Here is a 21,867-nt window from a genome sequence, read left to right as displayed (position 1 = left end):
GTTTGAAATGATTATTTGTATATTAAAATAGTTTTCACTAATATAAAAAGACATTATTAGACATCACATCACAAAAGCTTATTCAAAATTCAAAAATGTACCAATTTAAGCCACTGAACGCTGATTAAAATCTAGTTTGAATGTAAAAAGTAAAATTGAAATTACCGTCGATGTTTATATTTCCATAAACTATCTAGCCACAATAACGATGTCGTGAAGCTAAGTTTGGTACATTTCTCAAAATCTGCTTCTAACGATCAAGGTGATCGAATCGACAACACACGCAGCAGAGCAGACGTAATTATATTATAAATAGTTCTACAAAAATAATGAAAATCGATAAAGTAGTGAAGTGACTAGATGATATTTTGTACTCGCTGAACGCTTCCCAAGCTTACCGGGGTGCTCTGTTGCGATTCCCACGTATTTGTCGACGCCGAGGACGCTCGGCCCCCCACCACACTGCCGCCACCTACGTACGTACACACGTATACATTGGCAGTGGTTATCCCTACACTGACAATGTTTGTCGAAACGAGCGTCCGATATCGTCTCTTCGTTACATCCAAACATATCGTGCACATTTTCATTTAATTTACACCTCATACAACAATGTCACAAAAAGGGTTTCGAAAAGTATAATATTATACTCGTATTATGCAATTAGGTCACTCATAAAGCTGATATCGATACTACAAAGTCGACTACATTAGAATATTTATGCAATTACAAATTCTTAAATATATGAGCGCATCGTCCAACATCTGCGATCATATTCGCACGACAAAGGAGTTTTCGCGAACTTAATCATACATTTCGATTTCGAGCATCGACGCGCTAGAGTTAAGCAAGAAACCGTATACTAACCAGGCGTAGGCATGTCGAAGCTCATGAGGGAGTCCATGTCCGGCGGCTGCAGCGGGTGCAGCTCGGGCCGCACCGAGCGCGCGCCCAGCGCGGCGCGCAGCTCGTTGCGCACGTACTCCGACGTGCCGGCGCCCGTGCCCGCGCCGCTGCCCGCACCTGCACACAGCCAGGTCAGCGCGCCGCGGCCAGGGCGAACCCCGGCCGCGCCGGCACCGTCGTTCCACAGAGATCGTTACGGGGAAGCGAAGGATATTTAAGCGCAGAATGCAAAGATTATTAACCATGCAGAGCGATAGATATTGGAAGAAAAATTGTCGCTACTTTCGGGCAGACTCGAACACTACTCGACTCACCGCTTACCTCGCTCTAGTGCGGCGATCGGTCGAGTCGATCGACGGGCGGCATTATCCGAAACTTACGAGTTCCCCGGCCCTCGATTACATAATATTCCAGTCCAATTTTTGTGTCTGTCGTGTTCATGTAAAAGTGTAGTGTGAGGCTGCGGGACGATGGGACGATGGGGCGTTGAGGCGGTACTCACATGCGTGCTGGTGGTCGAGGGGTGGATGGGGCGCGTGGGGCGCGTGGGGCGCGTGAGGCGCGTGGGGCGCGTGGGGCGCATGGGGCGCGTGGGGCGCGTGCGGCGGGTGCGGCGCGTGCGGCGGCAGCGGGCCGCAGCGCGCGTAGTCGCCGCAGTAGCCGGCCGCGCCCGCGCCACCCTCCTCGTAGTAGCCTCCCACTGCCACACACGCCGCGTTATAAACTATGGGTTACGGCGACCCGTGTCGTCACCCGACCTACCTAATTCGATGCGCCTGCCCGGCCTTTACCGCGGTATCGGGAAGTGAGGTACGCGGCATAAAATGTACCGTTTGGCGTACGATGGATACTCCTATTATATCTTGCATATTCGACTGCGGTTCCTTCCTCGTCATGAGTGCGACCGCGAGAATTTAGTCTCGAGTACTACTACCGACTGACACTCGTCGGATATTCAAAGATACCGAATAGTGAAGCAATAGACATGCAATTAGGTTAATTTTATTCTTCTAAGATTTCAGGATGGTTAACCCTGAGTTTGGCAGGACACGCTATCACTAATATTCTACGGGGCATGCGGATTCTTAAAAAAGGACATGCTCTTAATTAAAACAAAATCGAATGGCAAATTTCTAGTCTATTTCTACCCTACAAGTACTGTTCGATAAAATTATATTAGTTTTATTGTAAAGCCGTTCATAAGGATTGCTCAATAAAGTCCATTGATACAATGTTAAATGGAGAAGTCGCATGGTACTGAAAACAAAATCTGTTCCCAGTCTACACACAGGTATCGACTACAATATAAAAGTATGATAAACAGATTTTCTAGTATAATTTTTGATGCAAGTACTAATATTTCGTTTAAACAATACCTACATCCCAAGTTGATGATGCAAAATTGTCTTATAACATCAATTCATTTATACAACATCATATTATAGGCTACTAGTAATTGAAGTAAACCAACTTTTGATTTGTCATTTAAGCAGAACTTAAGAATTTTCTTTTAACTGTTTTGGTTTTATATGCCATTTCGGAATAGAACTATAATATGACGCGGAATAATTTTATTCAATTCGCGATTTCTGAAATCTTTGTACCAGCTGGCTTAGTCCAGTCAATTGAATTCGATTTTAATCAAGTTGGATTCAAGCTTATTTCAAATAGTAATTAAAAATCCCGAACTAGCACAAAAGTTTAATCTAGAAAAGCGCATGATCAAACTTAGATTTAAAATTATAGTAATCTGAATGACACGATCTGAGTCATTTCTCTTCCAAACTATACTGTGGACTAACAATATTAGTTTGAATCCTACTCGATCGAATTCGAATTCATTTGTCGGGAGTAAGGTAGCTTATAGATATATTTTTTTAATTAATTAAATACTTCTGTCAGAAAATGTTAAGCAGACTTCTCCATTATATTTATAATAACTGATCACCTATTACGTGAGATAAGCATATCTACGTTTTAAAATAAATAGAATAATACCACAAGACCACCTTTGAATTTACAACCCTTGAAAAATAATACATGTTTGAAATATCGAAAGCTTTCGTTAGTATTATAATTTGTTAAATATTGAAAGGGATGAATCTTCACGCAGACATATTATTATAATTTTATGCTGCTCTTTTAATGCTGTAATATCTTAGACCGTGTATTTCTTTATAGGTTATCTAGAAAAAGCTCAAAAAGATATGTATTTTCTTTATAAAATTAAAATCCCTAATAAAGAAATACGCGGTTTTAGAAGAGTTTACAGGAAACGTCGCTGGGACGTCGCGAGAGAGCGATAGTAATCGCAGTTACCTAGATGTGGGCGCGGCGGGCGGTGGTAGGGCTGCGGCGACATGGGCGTGTGCAGCGCCGCGGCCGAGTGCGTGGCCACGCCGCCCGCGTGCGAGTACGCGCCCGCGCCCGCCACCTGCGACCGACACAACACACCCATTATCGTCGCGTGCAACCGTAGTCGTCCATTGGCAATATTAAATACATGCAAAAAAAAAAGAGCGCATCGAAAGGACACTCACGTTCAACTGTCGGGTCAACATCGGATTCTGTTGCGACGTAGTTATTTTATTTGTACTGTAACTACCCCCTAATTGATCTGTAAAAGAAAACGATCGATTAAAACAAACGCATCTCGGGAGACGATCCGTTCGACTCGAACGCCAAAAACCGAAAGACGACTCACTGTTCTGGTGATACAAATGGTAATCCGTGCGGGTGAGAGTCACGTTCGGCGGCGTCGCCGAAACGAGGGCGGTCCCCAGATCGGCTTGAGGTTGCTCGGCGGCCTGCGACATAAAGGCGAACACGTTTATCGCAACCGTCGAACGGGGCCCGGTTCGAGACGGGAAGGGTCCACGAGCGGTACGTACCTCGGGCGACACGAGCATGTGCTGCGAGCGCTGCTGGTGCAGCAGGCGCACGCGGTGCAGCTCCACGATGGCGCGCGCGCGCACGGCGTCGGCCGGGTACTGCGGCCGCGCGCCGCCGCGCCACGCCGCGCGCGCCTCGGCGTCGGCGGCCGCGCCCGGCGCCGCGCCCGGGCCCGCGCCCGCACCCACGCCCGCGCCCGCGCCGGGGCTGGCGGGGCTCTGCACGGAGTAGGCGGGCGGGGCGCCGCCGGCCACCACGGCGCCGCCCGCGCCGGGGCTCACCGTCTCGCATTGCATCAGACTCTGCGTGATCGCGTTGATCCTCGCGTTCCTGTTCATCCGATCGTCGCTGTTCGGACCCTGCGATTGAAAAAAAACGCCTAGGTGAACGACCGGACGACGTTGGCTCTCTTCGTTTGTTATATTCGCTCGTTGCATTATTGATATCCTGAGAGTTCCGAAATATTATATAAACATGTTTTTTTTACGACGACTCTTTCCATAAAAAACATTCTTTGAAACTTTGGAACGAATTTTACCGATGGTTCTAAATGTTTGAATGATTGAGAAAAAAATATTTACTTGTCGCTGTCGAATATTAACGTCAGGAGCCGGTCGGTCTGCGTCGGGCATGTTTTCGATAACCTCGTCCAGAATGTCCGAGAGTACTTGATCTCCAGGCAACTCACTGTCACCACCGCCTGCTACTTGAGCCCGCGTGCTGCCACTTCTAAAATAATATTTACATAAATAATATAGTAACACTTAATTACACTCTATAGAATCGAAGATCGTCGCACGAAATATACCAAAAACAATGATTTTTGCTAAGTAGCAATCATCACGAGTAAGTAATTTGAAATAAGATAATTAACCCTGAAACATATTTTATTGCTTAAAGCCAAAAACATCTCTCCGGTGTATTAAAACATAAAAATAAAACTATAAATGTAGGTACTAACGGAGTTTGATTATTGTAGACGTGATGAGGTGCAGTGTTCCCGTAATGTATCGAGGCCGCGTTGGATGCGGGTGACGGGTAGATTCCACCGGGACCTCGCTGCAATACTTGCTGCAAGTGGCTCTGTGAACTCGGCATACTCGACGGACATTCCACATTCGCCACGGTCGACACCACGCCGAGACCACCGTTAACGTTATTGACCCGGCTGTAAGAGACATTTATTTTTACATAATATCACTTCTACAAGAGTCACTAGTACGAGCATCACCAGCCAAAGGAAGTTTTTATAATTAGGTAAATATCAGTTTGAATGCGGAACGGGGTGGTAGACTCACTGATTGGGTGGTCCGGTAAGTATGGAGGCGAGCGTGTTGGGGATGTGGTGACGCTGAGGCGCGGGCTGGCGCGGGCGCACGGCCGTGTAGGCGCCGCGCAGGCTGGGGTTGGGCGACGGCAGCGGCGTGGTGGGGTTGAGCTGCTGGCGGGCCAGCAGTGACACGAGGATCTTATTTCGCTGGCACAAGTCGCTCATGCCCTCGCCACTACTGCTGGTGGCCGGGCTGCTGGCCGTCGACGACGCCACGGGGTGAGCGCTCGACGTCACCTGCGATAGCGCATTTTTTTAACTACCGAATTTATGAAGTCAATATTATGAGTAAAAACATTGTTACCGGAATATATAAAACACAGGTTAGTTTAATTAGTTTTCAAACGACTGGTTTAGGTCATAATAAGAATTATTTATGGATTCTCATTCAACATTATGATAACTACCTGCTGGTTTTCAGGCGTAGCCCTTTTCGCATTGTTGATCACTCCTTTAGATTCCTCGAACTTGCGTTTAACACCGATTCTTTCGAGATAGCTTTCACTACTGTCCTGCGATCTCCCATTGCCGGAGGGACCATTACTACTGGAGAGAAGTTGAGAGAGTAGTGCACTGGGTTGTGAAACGTTTCTATTTCCCTCTCCAGAATTTCTTCGGTTTTCTTCCGCATCTTCGTCAGATTTGTCGTTTAATATCTAAGACAAAGAACAATGTTTATGAACCTAGTCGACGTGGCACGTTAATTTTATCGGCGGGCGATAGGATTGAACTTACTGAAACGTTCAAGTCGTAAACAAACACCAGAGTCAAATAAGGGTCATCTATTGTAGATCTTACTAGATGGTTTACGCAATTTCAACTTAAATTTATTTACACTAATAAACAGTATCATATAAATTTCTAGGTGGTCATTGAGAAACCGCCAAAACAAATGTAAAAAAAACGCACTCACCCTTAACAAGACGTCAGAATTATTATTGTGCTGCTGTTGCTGCTGCTGCTGCTGCTGCTGTTGCTGCTGCATAGGGTGCTGCTGCTGTGCGGCCACGTGCGCCGCGTGGTGCGGGGCGTGCGGGGCGTGCGGCGCGTGCGGCGCGTGGGACGCGTGGGGCGCGTGCGGCATGTGCGGCGCGTGCGGCGGGTGCGGCGGCGGGCGCGCGTGCGCCTGCGCCGAGTGCAGCGGCGACAGCGCGGCGCCGGGCGTGTGCGGCGTGTGCGGCGTCAGCGGCGTGTGCGGCGTGTGAGGCGTGTGCGGCGCCGACGTCTCGCTGCCCGTGGCCTCCTCGTCCTCCTGCTTGAGCAGGTCTTTCAAGATACGATTGCTAGTATTCATAGCTCCCTCGTTCGACTGTGTGGGCTTTTTGGCGTTTTGAATGTTGCTCAAAAGCGTTCGAAGTCTTCCCTGGGGTTCTTCCGCGGGCTGGTTCGACGGTGGCCCCTCGCCCGGGGTGAGAGGCGCGCGAGGCGTCACGGGCTGCGAGGAGCCCTCCGCCGAGTTTTCTTTCCGCTCCTTGTTCTCCTCGCCGGACATGTCGCTGAGAATAGAACCCCAAGGTTCCAGATCGAAATCGTTGAGGAACGGCCCGTCCGTAGGGCTCATAGGACGATATCGCTGCTCGCACGACGACGATTCTCCGTTCGCTACGGATGTCATGAGCGGTCCACCGACGGTCGGTCGAGGGCTCTCCGACTCGAGAAGATCCATATCCTCGTCACCGAGTACTGTGTGGGTGGACATTATAAAATCCGGTTCGCCGGACGACGGTTTCGCTCTAAATAGACGCGAACGAGCGATAACTCTAAAGTAAGGTCTGTCCGGCGCGATACGCAGACGAAAAGGTTCACTTATCGCGGGCGGCGCGGGCAGACACACGGCTTCTTGCAGATGCGCCGCTACACGTATACGATCACTACTTTCGACAAGTTCCAAGTAACGAGATCCCACCAGAGGGATAGGAGTGTTTATTACGTTTTCCACAGCACTCAAATCACAAACTGGAAACAAAAACATAACAATTATTGCCGCCGCTCGCGTCCGACGAGACTCATCTCATCTCGCATCAAGAGAATCGTAGAGAATACTCACACAGAATAATAAAGTTGCAGTCCAATCTGAAGACGATGTGATCGGATTGCTTGGCGGTGATGGCGGGCGGGCCGCCGTCGCCGGGGAGAAGTGCGGCCGACGCGTCCTCGCAGCGCCGGATGACGCACATGACGGAGCCGGCCTCCTCCGCGGACGAGCCGCGCACCGGCGCAGCGTGGATCACGCACTCCGCGTATCTGCCGACCACCACACTGTTACCGACCTATCGTGCTAACCCATCGAACCCTCCTATCTACCATTTCAGTCCCTACCCTAGGCTCTTCCCTTCGTGTTTACATAAGGTCAACCCAGACCAAAGGAATTGGACTATTTCAGCTCTGATCATTCGGTGCTGAAAAAGTTTTATTTATCGAGGCGAAAATAAATATGACCTTTTTTGGATAATATATCAAGATTAAGTTAGGGAAATTATAAAAATAAAACTCAATCCAAAGTCTAACAGGCAATCGCCATGAAAATCTTTTAAAAGATTTGATGTCGATTGCATGTAATAAAAATGTCACCTGGATTCCGCCAAATTACTAACGCGAGTAAAATCTATTTGGTGACTTGGTGGTTAATTTTTGATAACGATCTCCTATTCTAAAAGCGTTACACGAAATACTTATTTGATATACCCGGCATAATCATATCCCATTGTCTTTATTAATTGTAATGATGAAATAGATTTCGTTAGCCGAGGTTGATACGTATTAGTTACATGTAATCGGCCTCTTATCGTCCGACCGTAACCATCTACTATCACAATGAAATAGCAAAACATTTATCATATCAACGCTGCAACACAACGTCGCGTCGTATCGATGTCTTTGACATAATGATGTTTTTAACTAAAGCAACTCTTTGCATTAACACAAGTATGAGTGTCACGTCATTCTTACCCAGCACTGTCGGTTCCATTAGAGTTCTTGATAATAAGCCGGGCTTGTATAGCTTGAAATTTGTCGATCTCTCCGGAGCCCCAGTTAAAGGTTTGGGTATTCCTTAACAATGGCCGTAATTTTTCACGATCTTTAACATGTAAAAGTGAGAAAATAGATTTCTTGTGTAACTCAGTTCTGTCCTGCAGAGTGAGCTCTTTAATATTTTCCGTTATACATTCTATTTCGGATTTTGAATTTATTTCCAATAAAACCCATCCGAGTGTACCAGTGTAGTGTTTGAGGGCCTGAAAATATAAAACGTATAAGTAAGTACCATATTATAATACTGTGCTTTGGGGCAATGCCGGAAGGCACGTTGGTCAAGGAATTTTGAAAAACAACAATTTCCTAAAAATGGGTTCTTATTCATAATTGCAGCAAATACATGTAACAAGTATGATCATCGATGACCCACAAAATACCATCGTATGATTGATTTGATTTGATTATGACCACGGTATGTTGTGTTAAAATTTTAAAAAGTACTTGGAATATTACTATGATCAGTATTTACTGAGAATATCGAACAGAATATGACAAATGCCTTATATACCTGTAATGTATATACTTAATAAATATAATGAATTAATATTTTTTGTGATACCTATCTTATTTTACTAGATAAGAGATCTAATGAAACGAAATAAGATAGAGGTATGATACAAAAGCCCATGATAGTGTCGGACACCACACTCTGTCCAAGTGACGAGTTGCACAATGTTATGATAGGTTGCCAGCTCATCGTCTCACCGTCATCTATTTACGACTTACGCACAACGATAAGCAGCTAGCCCATGATTTCTTTATTTTTTTCATATAATATCATCATCATGATTGCTTAAAGTAACGTGAAGGGGACTAGTAATCATATGATGAAGCTATTTTGATTTTATAGGATCTTTATACTACAACAAATGTTCGAGCTTAACAAATACAATGAGAAGGCTGTGTGCAACGTTCAAACATTAAACCATTATACGGTAGGGTTGTTCTTTTTTTATGCGATTGTTAGTCAGTCTCTGTTGCATAAATATTATACATGAACGGTATCAACAAACGACACGCCGCAAACAGGATAAAACTTATTAAAATGAATGAAATAAAATACCTCGATAAGTGAGGTGAGCTCCGAGTAATGTAATCCAGCGCACGACGGCTGGGTGGAGCTAACCTCGCCGGCTTGTACAGGCGAGAGACACTGGACCGCTCGTAGCGGACACTCGTCAGGACACTCCCGCCTTCGCCGTAGCACGTTCTGGATCTGAACGGTGGCCTCACGTACGATGCCGTTCTTGTCAGGCTGTTTTACTTCGGCAAGGCAAGTGCCCAGGAGCTCTTCCAGCTGATTTATGGTTTCGTTTTCAAGTTCCCGGCGTTTCTTCTCGTTGTAACACTTATTTCTGAAATTAGCAAAAGAAACAAATTTAGAATATTTTAAAATTCACGGTACAATATCACAAAGACTAACAGTTAGGCAATCTCCACAATAATGGTATAAAGAAAAAACAGTTACATTTAAAAGAATTTGGTTGAAACAGCAAAATAAACTATTTTAGGGAAAGAACATCAAGTTGAGGTCTTGCAAAAAAGGATAGGGTATAAAATACACAGACACTACATGCCGACTTTAACACCATTGGGACAACGAGGTGGTGGCCGATGATTCAATAACAAGGTGTTAATGACAATCAATGATATACTAGACGATTACCATTGCCAGTACGACAACATAGAACATTTAAACATTTATAAAAGTAAAGTTAATGCGTAATTAGCGAGGTGTAATTCTGATGACACATTGAAAGACAGTCAGATAAGTATTATTGAGGTTTAGGAGACATAATAACAAGAATCCATAATAAACTAATGTTGCCGTTACATCTCTAAACCACAACCAAAGATAAGGAGGTATTAGGTCATGCGGAAGGATGAATAAAGGGTGATTAACGAACAGGATTATTCGGAGAAAGGCGGAGTGTGTTTGAGTTAAGATATCACGTAGGTCCTAACAAGGGCACACGACACATATGCTTTCATGACACCACACGTGTTATTGTCTAGATTTCATCCCATGACAATGTGTCATTTTCGATGTTAACCGAGTATTAACTAGACTTATTAAGACGCTTGGACTCATCCGAAAACACTTACTACACAATATAATATGTAGTGTATTTTTATTCCTACGACTCGGCCACGGCCAATTCGCGTTTTATGTTTTTAATCCTTTTAAAATTGTGTTATGAATTGATAGAGCAAATTCCTATCAGCAACAACGATTAATAGGTGTTCATATTGGACACCTGCGATTTCTGCCTTTGGCTCAGACTGTGCGATTTGCGGAAACCACTTTGAAAGATACCTTGTTTAATTCTCAATATTTTAGAGAGTATTTTTACGAATTGATACTGTTAGATACCAGTATCACTTCTATGTTTTAAGCTAAATTGAAAAGGAGGTACTTTTTAATCGATATAATCCTTAGAAACTGTGTTCCAAACCTACAGTTAAAATTATCAACATTTTTTTTTATCAAATAATTAACATGTTGTTTGAAGAATTTTGTAATATTCAACTATAAAACATATTGAATTGTACCCTATTTCAATGACACACCCTAATTTTAACCCCGTTTTTTTAAAATGTATTTTTTTAAATTTCCGCGTGTATATTTTTCAATAGGAAATGTTCATGACTGACACTACTAAGTGTCTACTCTTTGTGTTTTAAGTGGGTCTAAAAAATATTATTTCCACGAATTGCAGGAATTGAAAGAGATCAATGTATAACAAATAAGTACACCAATAAAAACATGAACATTCACATGCAGTAGATAAATATGCGTAGTTTGGATAGAGTCCAATTACTGTGGATTTCATCCAAACAGTAGTTTTATTAAAACATTACAAAACAAAATAGACTTACACCACTTGAGTAACACATAAAAAACGAATCAGTCAACACTTATTCCAACTTAACACGTTTGTGTTGCCCTAATATAAAAATGACGACTGGCACAAAATGACATATATAATTATAGAAGTAACTTCATAAATATAACACCAAATAGATTTTTTTATTAACGGCATAAGTACAACAATCACACAAATATCAAACCAGTGGTAAACATTTACACACAAAATAACAAGTTTCATAATTATAACATTATAACCGTCACACCAAATGAAAATTTAAACACGTTTTTCACCAAGACCTTTTCCAGAGTCAAAACTTAAAACAGATCGTTTTTTTATATAAGTACTATTCGCTTTTTTCTTGTATACCTACTCGATTAAAACTATTTAAAATTACTTTTTTTCAAGTAAGTACTGTATTTTAATGTTATATGTTTGCCATCTTTTACTTTCAGGACTTGTACTTCAATGTATTACATTCTCTTATTATTCAGCCCTTTTATAGCAAAATTTGCAATCAATAGTGACAATAAACTAAATAAAAACGTTTAAACAGTCGAAATACCGTCGAAGAAACAACGACAGTTTATGGACACTCCTAACTACTGGAATAGACCTCGTTTTTAAGTCGTTGGTGAACTAAGCTACAAAATACTTTAAACTAACATTTATGTTTACAATTATCATATCAGCACTTCCAATCATGAATGTTAAAGAGCTTAAAAGTAAAATGAACATGAAAGTATAAATTTAGCTTCGTTTAATAAAGTCAGATGAAATAGGCTTTCAGAGGTACCGTAAGTCGCAAAAACCCAGACATTTCCACCAATGTATACACATTTCAAGCGTATTATACGTACATTTGAGCTTGTGGCTTATTGTCTGACTTTTTTCTTATCTTCTTAACCGGCGCTGTCACGCTCATCTTGCCTTGCATCCCCCTCCATGTGTCTCCCAGTTGGAGGTCACAGGATTCAATTCTACAGAAGCAGCAAACAAAATAAACTTTTATTAAAGTGGGATGGATTGATAAGTATAAAATAAATGTTGCGATGATGATTAATGAATTAAGTTGTGATGATTTTATAGAGACATTTGTTTTGTCAAAAATAAAATAATATTTCTATATGTTACATACCTATGTATGTAAGCTAAACTATTAAAACAGTGGTGGTGAAAATCTACTGTAAAACTACTCTTGATATTTAAATAAATAATAACAAAGGAAGCATTCTTTAATATGCAGACGATTCCCCAATATATAATGTTGTTATAGACCAAGAGTGTGAGTCACGCTTGCCGTTAAGCAAGTAGATACTATATTGTATTTATACAGGTTTTCAAATAAGTATATTTATATATAAGAGCATTATCAAAACTTGCGCCAGGTGAGGATGTACACTATCGTAATGGACTGACTATCAAGGAATAGTTATGTTCACATTGACGCGGCTCATATCAAATGCCAAGTACAGAGTAAGCTGAACCTTAATGCAAAAGAGGGACAGAGATACCAGTTGAACGACGCCTACCGAGGAGCCCCACTACGCAACCTCACTGCGACGGCCGCGCAACCTTGAAATAATAATGTTCGGAATAACAACAACGCGCCACAAGCGTGACCAGAAATAGTATAATAATTCTCGAAAATGTTTGAAACCTCTATCTAGTTCCTAGTGATTCTAACTTGTCCAGGTTACAGATGTATCATTAAATTAAGTTTTCTACAATATTTAGAACACAAAATTCAGCAGTTACGCAATCCGGCTCCTAGAATTATTGACGTAATCAATGAAACCATGCAGGCTTCACGTTGTCCCTATATTATTAGCACAAAACGGCTAATATTCCTTTTCAGTTTTAGTTGACACTTGAATTCGAATAGGTGAAAGTTGGTAAGTATTGTCAGCGCTCCGCGGTCGAAGGTTTCGCTTTTTCAATCATTACTCAACAGGTATTCGTCATCGAAACAACTACTTGCCTACCTACATAGCAACTTTATTATAAGCTCTTGTCTGATTTTATTATACAAGTAAGGTCGCATTGTTTAGGTTTAAACTGCACTAGTTCTTAGTTCTTACGTAACAAGATTAAAGCAATTGCAGAATTAAAAGGTTTTTAAAAATACGGATTCATCTGCTGTAAGAGACAAACTTAACTTCGATGCAAAAGGGTGATTAAAATGAAATGAACAAAAAACAATATTTTAGTACTAATGCAAAATTTTAAGGTGGGTAAAATATAAGTTTTAAAATTAGTTTGAACATCAGTATACTTACAAATCTAAGTTTCAAAATCATCACTGTGAAGTTCCGAATGTCGGAAAACGCGTATACCATTGGCGGAAATACCAGAATACCCACCACACCACAACACCTAGTATGTGAAAAGTGGACTGTTCAATTTTTATGTACTGAATCGTAGAGAAAAATTGTGTTATAGATTCCTCACATGATATTTTGTGTACTCATCACTTCAATATCAAAGACGGAGACGAGTAATAATTATATAACGAGTAAGTAGCACATAATGTTATAAAAACTGTAACATAAACCCTTACAATGCCACTGCATGCATGCATGCTTAGTATATTTCTGCTTACTAAGGAGAAATATGATACGCATAGGTAGAGTCATCAAGGCATCACTGAGTTGGTACGTTTTAATACGGTTACCGAGAATTACGCATGTATTGTAATATTATGAAATACATTACCTATTTTTCAATAGAATAATTACAATGACAATTTGGACAACGATAGATGTCAACAAATATTTTTGCACAACAAGGACGTAAAAAAATATTATTCAAAAACGTACTTAAAAAATATTGTAATTGATTAAACTATAATTAAAACGTAAAACATAATTTATTTAATTTAGGAAATAGTAAGGTAATACTTGTAAAGGTGACATTTAACTCATACATTAATAGTAGAGCAAAAAGTCACATGAAAGCATAAGCAGTTAAGTAACTCTTATGCTTGTAATAACAATTTACTGTTATATGCCCTAGTGGCGAAGCTGCGAACAACCTATTCATATAAGATCTATACATTATACCCACGTATTTAAATCTGATTACAGAGGAACATTTTAGTAACCATTTCTAAATCTCATTGTATTTTGTTTAAAACTTAGCAGATTCTTAACTCATTGGTGTTACCATTTTTTACAGGGTATGATGGATTCGGGTAAAGGGAATTTATTAAAACACGTACCATTTGAGGAGTTAAAATTTAACGATGCACGGTGTGAATTGAATAAGATAATATGTGAAAACAAGCAATTCACTATATCAATATCTTTATTTCTGAGACCAGACTTAGTGGAAAACTGTCGTCTTTCTCTAAAGAATCAAACTCACAAAATCAAATAGAAATACAATGAAACCACATCGCTCCTTGTTAACTAGGTACAGAAATTAACAAAAATACTGTATACACTACAGAAATAATAGATAAAATATCTAATGCACTAATAGAGTTTAATTTGTGAAGCAGGTACTCCAGTATATTTACTACCACTACGTTATCACTAGTTTTAATAACACTTGAAAATTAGCTACTATTGAAATACATAATAATCTATGTTATCTAGTTTTATTTGCTAAAGTTAGGACTACTGCACCATCGGTCGATATTTTATTTTAGGAATATGTTACACTTCTTTGACAGAAACCAATAGTTTGTCAAGAAAATCAACATTTCTTTGAATAAAGTTAGCTGGCGATGAAGATATCGGTTCAGTTACGTTTATTAAAGTGCTTCATCGCACATAATATATCATCATACACTTTGGCCTAAAATATTCTTCAAACACAATTTTTGACAAATAAGTATTACGTTCCTATGTTTTATATATTTCTTCAGCGTAAGTTTACAATAATATATTAGGAGCATCAACGTGTGTCAATTTATCTGCCAGTGCCGGTCATGGTGTGCCATCGTCATGATTATAAATATTATTAATTAGAGCTGCTTATCTCGATAAGATAAATTACGTAAATAGCTCCAATGTAGGTCTAACTACAAATCTTTCTTGTCCTAATTAAGTTGGAAGTTTGGTAATTTTAGTAATTTCACATTTTTGTTAACCTACCTCTTTGAGCATCAAAAGAATGTATCCAGAATATGGCAGGTATGCCAAAACGTAAAGAAATCTTATAAAAACGCGAATTTTGGATATTTGTTACTCATTGTTGCTGACAAAGAGTGCCTAGGTCTCAAACAATATAGGATCTATGTACGGGCCATTGTAGAAAAAAACACGAGCAAACCTCTGTTCTGCGCAAATAAACATGCGTGCAGAACACGGTATCTACCTGGTGTATTCTGTAAAGCAACTGATAATAAATAACTTTGTTTTCAAGGTACACTATTGATATCCGGGAATTACGAAACAAGGCAAATGCGAGTTACACGTGTCTTAACCATGGAAATTTGTGTTTAGGCTGAATTACGTACTTCTTTATTTACATAAAAGGGTTTTAATCAAGACTTTTTATGATTATGTTGTTATTTCCTTCTGCAATTCGTTCTTCAAAACTCAAATGTGAGATCTCCTTTGTTAGTCTTTTTAGGCATGTCGCAATATAAGTCTGTCATCACTTAGTGAGTTAAGACGCCACAGTACAAAAACTTTCACATGACACGCCATGTCACACAGCCATGTAATTATCAATGCCTCTTCATAAGTTTTAAACACTCCCTATAATGTTTTAAAACCTCTATAAAAATTGAGCTTGTCCACTTATTTAACAATCAAATCATGTTTATTAATTTGAGACTATAAAACGAAATTTGTGTCCATATGTGTGATAATACGTAACATTTGGATGTAGAGTTAGAGCGCGGAGGTAATGGATGGGGGAGGGGTTACTTTCATGTGACTAACGCTAATACTAACGTCTGTTTAGTAAATGGTGCTTAACACTAAACGATTCTTGCCTTAAATTTTAAAGCTTTCTAACGACTTACTTCACTATGTATTATTGGCGTAAGAGTTACCAGTTAGTATCATATTAAGCAGTCCTATTGCTCTACAATATCTAGATTGAAAATAAAATGGGTAGTTTTTCGTTAGTTTTGCATTTGAATAAAGCTAATTTTAAAAGAAAAATATAATTAAATTTTTCAGTTTCCGGACCGGGGCAAAGTCTTAACAGGTGCTTCTGTTATGGGAATTATAAGTTAAAACAGCTCTACTTTATTTACATTAGACGATAAATACATTTTTTTACAAAATGAGTTCAATTTATAGAAACCTCATTATTCAACTTATCCCTGGAGAAAAACCGGCGTCATGAAAAAACGCTATAATGTGTATTTGACACACTAATAGCAGTTAGTTTTTAACGATAACGGATAAATTTTATGTTACGCAACCAGGTATATGCGATAGCGATGTTATATTAGACTTCACAGCATTTATTTTTCAAATAATACAATATGGTGATAGCATTTTCTTACTAGCCTATTTAATTCTGCTACAAAATATGAAGCTTAAATGGATTAGCATTGGTTGGTTTAATATATATTCTCTTATCGTTTATAATTATTCACTTTATCTTCATTGTGTGACCCGCAATCATTCTGGGTCTCAGTGTTTTGTCATTGGTCCGGTGTTGACTTGGCTGATTACAATACCTATCATAATCGTTCCGAATCATAGTGTGAACTTGTTAAACCAACTAGTTTCGATAAGCCTAACAAACCAGTGAATGAATCCTACTGCCACCTAAATTGTTACGTAGGTTGTAGATATTGTTATGAACGTTATTACACTTACCGTTATGTTTGCTGACGAACGTCAAGTTGTGCCATAAATAAAGTTAACATTTGACATCATTTTAACTCTACTATTTTGTTTCAGTATTTTTCATAAAACCAGAAAGTATGTACCCTGTTAAAACGTAGAAAACGATTTACCTTGGCAATGCGTTGACGGCAACATCAACATCGAAGAAGATATCAACTAGTTCATCGACATCTGAGTCCGGTGTGAGAGAAGGAGGCAATGTGGCCGGAGGTGATGCCGCCACATTGACTGAGTGGACTCCGCAATTGAAGAGCACTGGTTCGGTTTGTACCATAGGAAGCATGGCTAACACACACTTAAGCGTTCACCGCCACTTATTAGGAAACGTATTTCTCCCTGGATCAGTTTTAAACAGCACAATTCGTATCCGCATCCAAACATACACTGCATTGCGCCACGACCGCCGCGACGCTATTTTTTAATACTATGAAGGTTTTAAATCCACACTTGTAATAAAACGATGAGATTCTAACCAAAAAATAGTAAAGTTTGTATTACGTCTCGTTTAAATTAAATATCTCACGACAATAACATGCAATAACTTTATTACGTAGTGATAGTGCAATTTCCTATCGATATCCGTGCGAAACGTTCGCTACAAAACGACGATGAAAGTCAACTGAAAGGCGAGACGTAGATATACACACATCCTTTTCGTTCGCCGCTTTACAAATTATCAACACGACGGGCGGCGCGGCGCGACACGACGCAGAACGTCGACGGCGACGACGGTGACGACGACAACGACGGCTAAGAGCGTGAGAAGGTGGACTGACGGACTGAACAGTATCGCTACTACAGTCACACCAACGTCACTCCTAACTAAACGAACGCTGCTGCGATCTCGCTCACAGACACGACTATGTTGAACTTGCCGAATGAAACCGAACATCTACGAATTAATACGACGTATAAATACATACAAAAAATTGTTTGCTATATCATTAGCCATCTATTTGTTACGAAATATGACCAAAATATAACAAACAATCAATGGCGAGGTAAAAATGAGCATTAAAATTACTTAATTAGGTTATTCAGTAATCAAAATGTTTATTTTTTGTACAGATTAAGTACATTTAAAAGATAATAAAATGTAGAGACGTAGAAACGTCGAAATAAGGATATGACTCTACTGTGAAAAACGTACAGCAGTACAACAGGTACAGCTAACTACCTTTCTACACACGTTTATTCCAATAAAACTAAATATTAAAGAAATTATTACGTAGTCGAGTGATGCACACACGTTTGTGTAGAGTTTAATTGTTTCTCTTGCTAAAGCATTTATAGCGATAACACTGATTGGATTTTTGCCCAACGAAACGGCAATGAGGAGCGAAAAAATGTGTAGGAATTGAATCATTCCTTGAAAACTGTACTGTTTAATTGTCATTTTACTAATTTATATAGCTTTTTTTTCTATAAGTCTCAGATGAACCGTTCTAATTTACACGTTAAAGAATGTAGGGCAGGGTGGACTATATTTTTTCCATCCATATTTTACTGGAATTTCTTCCATTATTATACGTGATAAGTTAGGATCATCTTTCATTTTCAGAATAATGACAAGGGGGGCAAAATACATAATTCAACCAATAATTCGAGTACAATATATGTATCAATGCACAACTACGTACAGCTAAATCGCGCGACATACAACGATACGTTGTAAGCTGTGACGTAGGCACTTGTACCTACATGAAAGTGAAATGGAACAGTATTTGTGTCAAGTGCACAATTTAGATAACAAGGTCATGTATTGCATAATTCAATCGCAACGATTTTATGACATAGACGCACAAAAAGTTATTTTTGCGAGAAGCATTTTTATGTATTTACATTATTTCCTTCTACTTTAATGGAATACTTATCATAATCAGGACATTTTGTAATGTGTGACTATAAACAAATTAAATAAATACATTTTCCTTTATTATTATAAGCCTGGGAAATTAGAAAAAAAAGGAAAATAATAAAATTTTGGCCTAGATTCAATTAAATACAAGCGTAATTGTTACGGTTTTCTTAGCAAATAAACACGAATCATCAGTTTTCCAAGTAAGACTGAATATATTATGATGCGAATTCATTGAAATACAAATTATAGGTAAAAGAGTAAAGGGGCAGTAGAGGAAGAGCGCGGCGCGTGCAGATATCGGTGCAGGCGGCCCCGCGGATCTATGTCAGTGGGTCACGGCAATGACGTGGCACACGGCCGCCGCGACTCGCGGCGCGCACTTCATTCTAATTCCGCTTCACCGGTATCTTCGTGTTGACTAGAGGGCTATTTATTTATTTACATATGTGTTACTACGTTAATGTATCACATTCATTAGGTATCATATCATACACGGTTAAAAACGCCATAATACATTATAAAATTCCTTCGAATATAAAACACGTCAATACGATAACCAGGAGGTTTACTTATGTTGACATTGACCGACTGAAATGATTCACGTGAGAATGAGAAATATAAGCTGATTAATTTGCAATTCGGGTAATGGGTGGGTTTTTACAGTTCACAAATTGTTAGGAATACATAATATTATCATACTCATAGAAATTGTTAAAAAAATAGCAGATTAAAAAAGCACCAGGCGTAGGGACCTAGTCGTTGGAAATACAAACCCCGTGTGTCTTACAGGAAGATTGTATATTTAACAATATCAAAGGTTTTCCGGCAAAAATATTAAGCAGTTCAGGGAAACGAAAAGCGATCCCATCTAATAGCCTCTTACAAATACGAAATTAATAATTTTAGAGTACCCGGTATTAAGGAGAGGAAAATTAATGGTTTTGAAAAATCTTTTAACAAAGATAAATCAATATTTTGTTGGTTCTGATTGGAGATCAACCAAGGTGAATAAACAAAAATTGGCGATGATGATTTCAAGTAATTCAGGCAAACTTGGTAGCTTTAACATATCAAGATAATAACCAACAAGTTGGATTCATCGTGCATTTGTATATTATTTGAATGAATGGTCTGTAAACTTTAAATAACTAACTAATATTATGTTTACAAGAAATGATGAGCTGTCACCTCAAGGGAATGGATTTAATCTGATCAAATGAAACAACTAATGAGAATATAAATGGCGTAATATATTGGTTGGGGACCGGGTGGACTGTCCCCGTCGCATAGTTCATCACATCTAAATCAAACGTATCGATCTATGTAAGTAACAGTTATTCCCGCCTTCAGTTAATATTAAGAGGGATATTTAGCTTTAATATTTAACATAGATAAATAAATAAATCGTTGAAAATAGTTACGTGGCAGCACCGTTCTTCATAACACCAATGTAAAAACTTTTGAAGTATGTATCTATCTATATGAAAAATATAAAATTTCGTTAACTAATAAACAAATTTATTAAAGAGGCTGATCAATTACCGAATGATTAATCCGCTAAAACTTGGCCGCTCCTAGAAATATTCTACGACGAATGAAAAATAAATATCAACCTAGGTAATGTACATCGACATTGGACGAAATAAACGGAACTTTAGTTATTGTAACAGAAGAAATTATAAAAAATGGTTTTAATTATTCTTAATACCTCCAGCACCCACTTACCGAGGTACAACCAGATTAAGAGAAGTGAAAGAGAATACGAGTACATTACAACAGCTATGACGAGTACTAATAAACTAGATACTAGACTAAAATAATAGACATCATGCAGACAAAAACCTTTAAATTGGTAAAAAATCATTATACGGTAGACTGTTATATTTTTCTCTAACTACGAAGACTTGTTTTAGGCTAACATGCGTTCTATGAAATTGTGAAGATATTAACATAATATATCTTTTTTTATATTATTAAAGTCCTTTACTACGACGTTCAAGTTCCTCTTCTGGGAGATTAACATGTGCTACAGCGTAAGCTCCTTTAAATAAGTATTGAATGTTAATATAAGACTGGGGCCCCGTTTGTTTCTTATCGATTACTTTAAACGAAACTCATATAAGTACCGGTCAGCTAGCTTATGTAGTAATGATAGTTTAGGAACATTTGTCTTTCTTTTTCATTGATACTTTTATATACTTGGTTAAATATGAATTAACGGCCACCGGACTTTTCTTCCAATAAAAACTATTAAGACTACCCATCCAGGTCTGGAATGCGTGGTAAGTTTTAATATCCTCAAATAATATTTGATAATGGGACAGTCGATAAAGTATATTTTACACAGTGGTTATTTCTTAACTGTGTATATTCAAAGCAAATTTAATTATGAGGTGACGACTCTACCTTAAAAGTGACGCTAAGTAGGGTCACATTTAAAAAAATAAATAACGAACTCTCATAGCTTTTCTCCCACAGGATGGCATACGTTTATTTTAATGTACCAGCCACCAAATAATGTCAGCTAGGCGTGTCTAAAAAGTTGAAAATTGAATGGTAAGAATAATGGCGTCGCAAATATTTACTACGACTCTGATCTGCATCAGACTTGCATAGCAGTATACATGAACCACATTATACTTAATGAGAAGTGATAGTTCCGGTCATAAATAAATAAGTGGCAATAAAATTAAATATTTCTTCCACTTAAGGCATTGATATCCAATAAATGAAAACTAAAGGCGTTTCCAATTGACATGATCTTATATTTGTTTCTTTGAAGTGTGTGAAATTAGAGATTTTTGCGACGTAGTGTCATACAAAAACACAGTAGATATCTTTCAGGGGACTAACAGAGAATGTTTAATATAAAGACTTTGAGGTGTGCGCAAAGAATCCCCGCAAATGCGTTGCGTCACGTGGGCGGGCAGATCGATTGGGCGAGCGGGAATGTCAGCGCTTGCGCGAACCCGATCTTATATATCGACCGCCAACTTTTAACTGAACGCTTTTGGGGCAGGTTAGGCCTATGCTCTGGGGTCAAGGTCACGGGCCTCACCACTGAAATATTACCTATAGTATCCGAAATGAAACAGACTATTTTGAGTAAGTAGCCCATGAATAAAAAAATAAGTATAGTATTTTAGTGTAAAA

At 39.2% G+C, this 21,867-nt stretch overlaps 1 protein-coding gene across 6 annotated transcripts in view; it reads right to left on the bottom strand.

Annotated features, from left to right (window-relative positions):
* The window catches only part of tai (basic helix-loop-helix family member taiman), a 40,169-nt gene that overhangs the window by 8,351 nt on the left and 9,951 nt on the right, over window positions 1-21,867 (bottom strand). The window contains exons 1-17 of one of the 6 annotated variants that reach the window (XM_076136188.1): window positions 16,964-17,631; window positions 11,895-12,014; window positions 9,228-9,519; window positions 8,078-8,364; window positions 7,176-7,372; window positions 6,042-7,084; window positions 5,536-5,784; window positions 5,097-5,365; window positions 4,760-4,966; window positions 4,380-4,527; window positions 3,798-4,157; window positions 3,611-3,713; window positions 3,447-3,523; window positions 3,226-3,340; window positions 1,409-1,606; window positions 868-1,023; window positions 399-472 (exon numbers count right to left, since the gene is read on the bottom strand). In XM_076136188.1, coding sequence (XP_075992303.1) covers window positions 399-472; window positions 868-1,023; window positions 1,409-1,606; window positions 3,226-3,340; window positions 3,447-3,523; window positions 3,611-3,713; window positions 3,798-4,157; window positions 4,380-4,527; window positions 4,760-4,966; window positions 5,097-5,365; window positions 5,536-5,784; window positions 6,042-7,084; window positions 7,176-7,372; window positions 8,078-8,364; window positions 9,228-9,519; window positions 11,895-12,014; window positions 16,964-17,136 — 4,068 coding nt within the window. In that variant the 5' untranslated portion in view covers window positions 17,137-17,631. Of the gene's footprint in view, window positions 1-398; window positions 473-867; window positions 1,024-1,408; window positions 1,607-3,225; window positions 3,341-3,446; window positions 3,524-3,610; window positions 3,714-3,797; window positions 4,158-4,379; window positions 4,528-4,759; window positions 4,967-5,096; window positions 5,366-5,535; window positions 5,785-6,041; window positions 7,085-7,175; window positions 7,373-8,077; window positions 8,365-9,227; window positions 9,520-11,894; window positions 12,015-16,963; window positions 17,633-21,867 lie in introns of those variants that run through there. The other 5 variants (XM_076136191.1, XM_076136189.1, XM_076136192.1 and 2 more) reach the window with 5 other exon arrangements.

Source organism: Anticarsia gemmatalis, chromosome 3 (assembly GCF_050436995.1).
Source record: "Anticarsia gemmatalis isolate Benzon Research Colony breed Stoneville strain chromosome 3, ilAntGemm2 primary, whole genome shotgun sequence".
Lineage (NCBI taxonomy): Eukaryota > Metazoa > Arthropoda > Insecta > Lepidoptera > Erebidae > Anticarsia > Anticarsia gemmatalis.
Note: the sequence above shows the minus strand (reverse complement) of the source record. Positions and strands in the feature narration are given on the sequence as shown.